This window comes from Lactuca virosa, chromosome 2, assembly GCF_052849685.1.
Source record: "Lactuca virosa cultivar CGN04683 chromosome 2, Lactuca_virosa_CGN04683_v6, whole genome shotgun sequence".
In the NCBI taxonomy this organism is placed as follows: Eukaryota; Viridiplantae; Streptophyta; class Magnoliopsida; order Asterales; family Asteraceae; genus Lactuca; species Lactuca virosa.
Genome location: NC_136427.1, coordinates 242,297,036 through 242,306,168, shown reverse-complemented (window position 1 = coordinate 242,306,168; position 9,133 = coordinate 242,297,036). Strand labels below are relative to the sequence as shown.

Sequence of the window (9,133 nt, the reverse complement as noted above, 5' to 3'; positions counted from 1 at the left end):
GACTTAGTGGCATAACCAATCAAGCACTTAATGGCGAGTTGGGCTTGCTGTGGAGTATCTTGGGCGTACCCGGCTCGTACGCACTGTGTACTGGCCAAAGGTGGTGTACGCAGGGCGGCAGTCTGAGTACGTTGGGCGTACTTAGCAACTGTTGACTTTCATTGACGTTTGTGATTTGGGCCATATTTGGACTATTAGGATTTTGGGCCTTGTTGGGCCACTAGTCTTTTTGACTTTGGTCCATTGTTAGGCTTTGGTCTTTCTTGGATTTGGGCCCATAATGGGCTTTGCATATCATTTAGGATTTGGGCCATATTTGGCTTTTGTGTGCCATTAGGTTGGGCCTCAGTTATTGGGCCAAGTGAGGAAAGGGTAAAATGGTATTTTACCCTGGGTGTTGGACAAATGAACTAGATTCCCAGTTATGGTTTATGGCCCAATTACTAATTAATTGGGGTTTTATTTAATTGATTAGCGTGGGGATCTTCCGGTTCAACACCCTGATCATTTGTTTGATTGACAGCAGATTGAGATGAGTTTTCTCATTATACTATATGTTATGTGTTTGTAGTCTTTGTGACTCCTGTTGTATGTGTTATATGTCTTTGTGCCTATTTGATATATGTATGTAGAGTGAAATAGACCCGGGGATAAAATAGACCTGGTACAGCTTTGTGCTGACATATAAGTTGAAATAGACTCGGGGGTGAAATAGACCCGGTACGGCTTTAGGCCGACACATGAGTTGAAATAAACTCGGGGGTGAAATAGAACCGGCACAACCTTAAGCTGGCAGATATGTATGGTATGCGGTATTTTGGGGAACTCACTAAGCTTCATGCTTACAGACATTTGTTTATGTTTCAGGTACTTCCTGATCGAAAGGGAAGAACTCAAGTTGATCGCATCGCACACACCACAAATTTCGTTTAATTGACTCTGATGTATTGAGATGATTGATTGACATACTCTGTTTTGCCCACCTGGCCTACAACTCATGTCTGGAGCTCTCGAGCCCACAACATAAGTCTGACTTGCTTTTCCGGCCCATAGCTTATGTCTAGCTTACTCTCAGGTTTGTTGGCTTACGCACATAACAGTAGAGCCTCAACCCAAAACCACGCTATATCGATATATGCAACAAAAAAACATAAACATATAACCAACAAGTACATGTAGTCAGACAGATCTACCAATCTAACAAATAGTTACCGCATAACAACATCCTATACACAAGGATATATTGTTCTCTTTTGAAACTTAAACTTTTACTTGGTATTTGGGACCGCTACTCCACACTTTTAAAACTTTTAAAACTTTAAAATACTTTATTTAAAAATGAAATGATTTTTTAAGTTATTTTAAATTATCATAGTGATGTGTGTTTCATGTAGATATGTCAGAGTTTAGGGATGAAAACCGAGGTCCTCGATACTCCTCGACAATGTTACCATGTCCACTACAAATGAACAAATGAAGGGGGAGCAAGGGTGCCCTTATGGTTCATCTTCTTGTCTACTTCATTGTTTCATCTTCACTATTTTCCTTTTATTTACCCTAACTAAATATATGTCGATGAGGTTTTGATATCAGGGTTTCAAAGGGTTACAAGTTCTTTGTGAAGTCAATTGGAATATGGAAAAGGAGATGGATACGTTTTGGTCCCATAATAGTTCTTTCACAACATACACAAATTAGGGACAAAAATTACGAAATCCTAAAGTGCCCTTGTTCATTTGTTTTTACGGAATGACGTTTGCCTCTGCGATGAGAGTCTATCGGTTGAGGAGTGAAATTCCACATAAGAGGTCTAAGGTTTAAATCTTGACACACACCAAAAAATCACTAGTATCCATCAATTGACATCCCACTCCCATGTTGACCTTGAGACAAATGAACGTGAGCTGCTTAGATGATGAGGTTTACCATTTCTCTTATGGAACATCATCCACATCACAAAAACCTATACTAACTATATTTGTTTTCATCGGTTAGTAATTTACCCATCAAATAGCCGAACTCCATTGCAAAAGACTAGACCACAATGCAGTCTTGACGCCAAATCAGACATTACAAAATTGCAACACCCTGATGATGTAAGAGTATTTTACGATCAACACCGAATTGATCCATTCCAAACATAATTGTTATTTCTAGTAAACCTAAACAAATCTATATACTATAAATATATGTGATATTTGTGTCAATATTCCTATAAATAAAGAAAAGATTCAACAAATAAGAATTTTTATAGTTAATATATCAATTTTTATTTTAAACAATCAAATCATGTTATAAACTTATTAAATATGTCTCCAAAATAAAACATTTTCTTTGTCCCAATTCCCAAGCAAATTGCGAGAATATGCCATTGGCGATTAGACCAATATGACGTCGAAAGCAACCAGGCATGCTATTGGCTGGTGTCTAGGGCTTGAGCAACTTGTATATAAAAGCCAACCATTTTCGTTGAGATTCTCGGAACGGAGGAGAAATCGGAGAGGTCTGGGTCGACTCAAGTCATCCCTCTATCATCTTCTCCGTTCTTTTCTCTGATATTCGGCCATGGCGTTTTCCGACAACTCTCGTCAATCTCTCATCCCTAATTTCCTCTACACTTCTTCTGCTTCGCCTAGCAGCCTACTCATGGGCAACACTTCAAACCCTACCTTGTTTCCTTCTACATCACCCGCCAAACAGAACAACAACTTTGTGATTCCTGCTCCCAACGAGCCTCTAGGCAAGATCGAGATGTACTCTCCTCGATTCTACGCTGCTTGTACTGTTGGAGGTATTCTCAGCTGTGGTCTCACGCACATGACCGTTACTCCTCTTGATCTTGTGAAATGTAACATGCAGGTAATTCCTTCAATCATTTCTTTCTTTAGATCTGGTTAGTTTTATATTATTCCGTCTAGATAATTTTCATTTTTTATGCTCGTGTATTTTTGTGATGTTCTCTCTATGGATGTGCAATAGTTTACTGCTAGCTCACTGTAGATCTGTTACGTCAAACTCAGTTCGGGATAATTTGGTTGTTTTACTCTTCTACGTCGGTGATTTGATCTGTGTTGTTTAATTTATTGCATCCGATTACCAGTGTGATTGATCCAGATAGTGATTGCACTAGTGTTTTTAATATTATATCTGGTACTTGCTGTTCACCTTCTAATTCATATTTTATGATGTCGATCCGTTCAGTGAAAGTTCTTAATTGTCATAAAATTATTCTTCCAACCTTTTGTTTGTCATTCAAAGTTTATTTCTATCGTGTTATCATTTCCTGGCTAGTTTTAGTAATAAAACGAATTGGGTTGCATCATGTGACTGTGGATTCTGACAACCAGAAACCTATTGGATTGAAGTTTCATGAAGTAGAGCTTAGCCGAGAGCTCGAGTAGTTTCTAGTTACTTGGTAATTTTATTTTCTCAAATCATGCATCTATCACATCAGATTTGATGCACAATTCTTCTTGAAATAGAGTCGACGACTGATTATCAAATTTGATGCACAATTCTTCTTGAAATAGATGTACAAGTGTTCTCTATAAAATACCATTGAACATCATCAAAGCCTATGATCCGTTTTGAAATTCATTCCATCCAATGGTTTTTTCACGTGTTGATCTCAATCTCATGGGTTTGTTGTTTTGGTTACTCAGATCGATCCAGTTAAATACAAGAGCATATCGTCTGGTTTTGGGGTATTGCTGAAGGAACAAGGTGTAAGGGGGTTCTTTAGGGGATGGGTCCCTACCCTACTTGGGTACAGTGCTCAGGGTGCCTGCAAGTTTGGGTTCTATGAATTCTTCAAGAAATACTACTCTGACATTGCTGGACCAGAGTACGCAACCAAATACAAGACCCTGATCTACCTTGCTGGTTCAGCCTCTGCAGAAATCATTGCTGACGTGGCTCTTTGTCCCATGGAAGCAGTGAAGGTCCGTGTCCAAACACAACCTGGTTTTGCCAGAGGTTTGAGTGATGGGCTTCCAAAATTCGTGAGATCTGATGGTGTACTTGGGTTGTACAAGGGATTGGTTCCACTTTGGGGACGCCAAATACCATGTAAGTTGATAAGAATATATATATATTTTTTTGTTACAAGTTTAGTTAAGCTTGATTGGTGTGGGGGACACTTAGTAGTGTTTGATATGTGCAAACAGATACAATGATGAAGTTTGCTTCGTTTGAGACAATTGTGGAGATGATGTACAAGTATGCGATTCCTACACCAAAGAACGAGTGCAGCAAATCCCTGCAACTTGGAGTTAGTTTTGCTGGTGGATATGTGGCTGGTGTTTTGTGTGCTATTGTGTCTCATCCTGCTGACAATCTTGTCTCCTTCCTTAACAATGCCAAGGGAGCAAGTGTTGGAGATGTGAGTACTACTACTCATGTCTTTTTTATCAATTATCATCTCAAAAGTCAAAAGTGAACTCTCCTTAAAACCTTTTTTTATTTATTTATCAGGCTGTGAAGAAGCTTGGAGTTTTGGGTCTGTTCACCCGAGGGCTTCCTCTACGTATTGTAATGATTGGAACTCTGACTGGTGCTCAATGGGGAATTTATGATGCTTTTAAAGTGTTTGTTGGCCTGTAAGTTTTATCTCATCTCAAGTCTTTTATTTCTCTTGTCAAACACCATTTCCTTCATTTCTGACTTCATGTACCACAACATACAGGCCAACAACAGGTGGTGCTGCACCAGTTGCTATTGAGGCTGCCAAGGAATAGAAGTTTACTGGGAAGCCTGAGAATTGCGTTTCTTTATTTTAAATGAGTCAATAAACAATAGGATATATTATTCTACTACTTCCTTGATGACATTGGCAGGCACCACAGTAGATTTGGAGAGTAGTAATCTCTTCTTTTTTTTTTTTTTTTTTTGTTCGGGACACTAGAATGTGGTGCCCGTTTCAACTTTAATTGTTGCTATTTTATTTCTGACTTTTTTTTGGGTAACATTGAGGATTGGGTTGTGTAGTCCTCTGCTTCATGAGTTGAGAAGTTTTTGTTATGATGAAAAGACACAGGATTGGAGACATTATACTTTTGGAGATGTTTTTGTTCATGTCATGTTTTCATCTTTTATTAGCAAAGAAGAAACGACTGATTTACAGATTATATGTCCAAAACAACAACACACAACACAAAAGAGTCTTATGCTGATTGATTATTTTAGTACGTTGGGTTGCAGATGCATTTATACCTGGGAGAGATCCTCACTGGACAGGTTTTCAAAAGAAGTAATCTGTTGAATCGGTGGTGGGTACATGAATTCATCATCCCATGAACTACTGAATGAGTTGATGATCTCATTAAAGTAGATGTCGCAGTCATCATTCATCAAACTCCAACCACCATCACCATCCATGTTTGGGAAGTTGGTAGGCTGGTCAGTGTCAGGGAGATTATAATTAAACTCAAGCCCACCAGCCACAGCTTGATTCATCAAATCAGCATCATCCTTCTTGTTTCCCTCAACTTCAGTTGCTTCTTTTTTGTATTCCTCATATTCGTAGCCACTTCTAATAGCCCGAATCAACTGATTAGAAACAAACCAAAACAGCATTGGATTAATCAACCCATCTTAATAAGATTAGGTTTAGGTAGGTAGTTGTATAAAATTGCTTATTACATAGTTTTGATCCACCAAATCCTGGTATAGCAGTATATAGTCATCCGCTTCCAGTCCATGCTTCTTGGTGAATGACCCTAACAAGATCAAGATGAATGAATATCAAAACACACATCAACATAGAAACAAAACTGAAAATAACTTACCTGTGCCCTCAAGCACGTACATGCGGCTGCGGTTATTTGGCCAGTACCTGTCAAAATTCAAATTCGAAAATGAAGCCAACCAACCTAAATATAATAAGTAAAATTGACAAGTCTATTTTTGTTTTATGAAGCAGCATAAACCAACCTAAACTTGAATGACCATTCATCCCCAGTGTTCAGGTCATTCATTTGCAAAATGACACTGTCGTTTTTTAAGAGCACAGGAAGGTGAGCCTCTGCTGGTTTCTACATTATTAATTAAATAAGATAACAAAGTATGGTTAAATGCAGATGAAGCTGTCGAAATTGCCACCTCTTAATTATTTACTAATTTGTTTCCAAGATAGAAAAATTAAATAAAATCAACCTTTGGCAATACGATTCTGCCGATACTGTTAACATCACTTTTATGCAGCTTCTTGTAGAACAGAAATGCTAACCTCCCACGCTCTGTAATCTAATATAGACAAACGAAACCTGTATAATTAGTAGTTATCTTGAAACAAAACAAGATCATCATGTGATGTGGGAAGAAAAACATCATTCCATTCATGGTAACAACACATGGACTTAGTAATGACAAACTACTGATTAAGCTTCAACAGTAATGACAAACTACTGATTAAGCTTCTGTAGATAGGGCTAAATGCAAGAAATAACAACTTACTGTATTTTCTGCTCTTGTTAAGACACTGTACTTTAAAATATCTATCTATTATAGCAATCATTAACACATTAATTTCAAATTTAATGATGTAATAACATAAGTTACCAAGTTTTTATATCATGTCATTGTACATGTACATATGCCTTCAACAACAACAACAAACCCCACTAATAAAAAAAGATTGAAAGTAGGTTGTATAATAACTAAGAGTAAATAAAGATACGAAAGGAAACAAGTTATCAATTATTTACCTACATCCATTTGGGTTTGACTTTTGAGACCTTTGACACAATAATTCATCGATTGGTGGAGATTTTTACATGGAAAACAATCAATTATTTGGGAATGTTTTAATGGAATTCTTTCCATGAACGAAACATAAGCTATATATTTGCATGGACCAGATTTCAGAAAAAAAAAATTAAGGAAATTATTTTATTTGCTGGAGTATTTTTCATTTCCAATTTTAGATTAAAGAAAGACAATAAAAACTTTTTGTTTTTGCCACGTGGATAAAGTATTTAATACAATTTATTATTGTCAATAAAAAATTTCAAGTAATAACTGGTTTTTTAAAACATGTTTTTTTCCTTTTTGTATGACTCAAATTTTAGCATCAAACAACGAAATTACCATCGGGCTATTCTCTTCTCTTCTGGATTTCTCGTCAAGTTTAATATTTCTAAATTTCTCATGATCATCGATCACTTAATTTCAGTTTCAAGATCAATTCGATTGTAAGCTATGATGGTTGATTGAAAATCAAACAAAAGAAGAAAACAGAACTATTGATTAGAATTAATGGTTAACTACAAGAATTGATGCTTAGGTTGTTGATCAATCGCCCTCCAACACGGAAAAGGTCCGATCGAAATTCAAGAAAATGTGAAACACTTTTAAATAACAAAAAAAATCAAATCATAATAAGCCATTCCATTACTGTTAGAAATTAAAATTCCGGAAAATAAGATTGGTTTAAGAAGAAGAGATCATACATTTGGTGGGAGAGGAGGAGGAACATAGGCATCGTCACTGTCGGACATCCGTTTCTTCTTAATAAAACACTTATCCTTCTTCATCACGGGCTTGCGCCGACGGCTGACTTCAGCAGGAGCAGCGGTGAAGTCGCCACCTTCCTTCGTCGCGGCGATGGGGTTTTCCGCCAGCATACCATAACCGTTTCTCTCCATTCGCTCTTTTTCTAGCATTAGGAAATTTTGAACAGCGAGGGGTGTTTGTTGGTTGTAGTAGGGTGGATTAAAGCTATCTCTATATTTAGCAAAGATTTGGTGAAAGAAGAGGTTAAGGATTGTACATGGTGCATCCATGGTGTTCCTAAATTTGTACTGGTGTTAATTAATTGGAGTGAAATTTAAGAGGAAAAAGGCAACGATGACCACAGACAGGAGACGAAAAATTGTTTGTTAGGGGCTTTGGATTTATGCTCATTAAACCCCTTTTGCCACCATTAATACACGTAGAGTGTATGCCTGAAAGTAATCTCAGAGACGGAGGACGGGTGTAGAAGAGGAGGGAGGTGTTGTGGCCGTGGAGTATTCTTATTTGTATTCTCTGTGAGCACCATACTCCACGTAAAATATTCTACTCAGATCAGACATCAGTGATGTCAGAATGCTCACCAGAGGCATTCTGCATCTGCCACATCAACAACTTTTACTTTATTTGGTGTCTGGAACTTGTCACCATTTCATGTTTTTTCTGTCTGAACAAATAAAAAATTCAGACTTTTACCCTTAAAAAAAGTAAATAAATGATATATAAGGGGTAGAAAAGAAAAGTTACTTTTACCCTTAAAAAAATAAATAAATGATATATATAAAGGGTAGAAAAGTTATTTAATTTGGTTTAGGGACTAAACTTTTTTTAGAAAAAAGAAATTAGAAGTATAATATGTATTAAGTTGTGCCACGATTTTAGACATATATAAACATATACATATGTTGTATAAATAACTAATTTTAAGTGGGTTTGTGTTTTACTTCGTGAGAGCTTCGAAACGATATATCGTATGCGCAAAATTGAGTATATATGAATGAAATATCAATACTTAAAGTTGAGTATTTTAGAATAAAAGTTAGCAAGAGAGGTGGGTGTGAGAATGAATCCCACATTGGTGGAAAGAACATACTCAAGTGAGTTTATAAGTTTGAATGTATGATGGGCTCATAAGCTTGAATCTATGATTTTTCTCAAACTTTTAATATCTAAATAAGTATTTTTCGGACATCCGGAAAAACACAATAGGTGAAAACTTGTCTCTCGAAACCTCTCAACCGCAAATAAAACATTTAGTCAAATAAAAAATTTGTGTGGTTTTATACATTGGTTAACTTTTTTTTTATCCCTCGTTATTAATTAATTTGGTATAAAAAAACTTTCTTTTTACTTGATTTCGAGACCTTCATTGTTTGGCTTCAACCAATATAATTTTTTTAACTAATATGTAAAATATGTAATAAATACAAAAAAGATATGACACCTTCTAAACGCCGCTTCATTTTAAAGAAATAACATCCTTTTAAAGTTATTATAGTTATTTTATGAGGTTTAATGTAGATACTTTATCTATTTTCATTTCAAACCTTTATCTCAAAACTTCATGTATAACTAGAAGGAATTTGGTTGCGCCAGGTTTGAATAATGTCTGGAAACAAAAACC

General features: G+C 36.3%; 2 protein-coding genes across 2 annotated transcripts; one reads left to right on the top strand and one right to left on the bottom strand.

The window, feature by feature from the left end:
* The first annotated feature begins 2,429 nt into the window (after window positions 1-2,429).
* Window positions 2,430-5,059, top strand: LOC145160641 (mitochondrial phosphate carrier protein 3, mitochondrial-like). The gene is made up of 5 exons (XM_079079920.1): window positions 2,430-2,859; window positions 3,663-4,068; window positions 4,167-4,381; window positions 4,474-4,598; window positions 4,685-5,059. The coding sequence occupies exons 1-5, from the start codon at window positions 2,566-2,568 to the stop codon at window positions 4,734-4,736; spliced, it is 1,092 nt and encodes a 363-aa protein (XP_078936046.1). The 5' UTR covers window positions 2,430-2,565; the 3' UTR covers window positions 4,737-5,059.
* A 4-nt stretch (window positions 5,060-5,063) lies between these two features.
* LOC145160642 (uncharacterized) lies at window positions 5,064-8,010 on the bottom strand. Its single transcript, XM_079079921.1, has 6 exons — window positions 7,449-8,010; window positions 6,154-6,243; window positions 5,932-6,032; window positions 5,787-5,833; window positions 5,641-5,717; window positions 5,064-5,547 (listed from the first exon to the last, which is right to left on the bottom strand). The coding sequence occupies exons 1-6, from the start codon at window positions 7,779-7,781 to the stop codon at window positions 5,206-5,208; spliced, it is 990 nt and encodes a 329-aa protein (XP_078936047.1). The 5' UTR covers window positions 7,782-8,010; the 3' UTR covers window positions 5,064-5,205.
* Between the last annotated feature and the right edge of the window lie 1,123 nt (window positions 8,011-9,133).

Bases quoted from the DNA above. Each gene is read 5' to 3' on its own strand.
- LOC145160641 (XM_079079920.1), top strand. From the start codon at position 2,566: ATGGCGTTTTCCGACAACTCTCGTCAATCTCTCATCCCTAATTTCCTC. The intron at 2,860-3,662 runs GTAATTCCTTCA...TTGGTTACTCAG, and splicing joins TTGTGAAATGTAACATGCAG to ATCGATCCAGTTAAATACAA. The intron at 4,599-4,684 runs GTAAGTTTTATC...CACAACATACAG, and splicing joins TTTAAAGTGTTTGTTGGCCT to GCCAACAACAGGTGGTGCTG.
- LOC145160642 (XM_079079921.1), bottom strand. From the start codon at position 7,781: ATGGATGCACCATGTACAATCCTTAACCTCTTCTTTCACCAAATCTTT. The intron at 6,033-6,153 runs GTTGATTTTATT...TTAATAATGTAG, and splicing joins GCAGAATCGTATTGCCAAAG to AAACCAGCAGAGGCTCACCT. The intron at 5,718-5,786 runs GTAAGTTATTTT...TGATCTTGTTAG, and splicing joins GTACGTGCTTGAGGGCACAG to GGTCATTCACCAAGAAGCAT.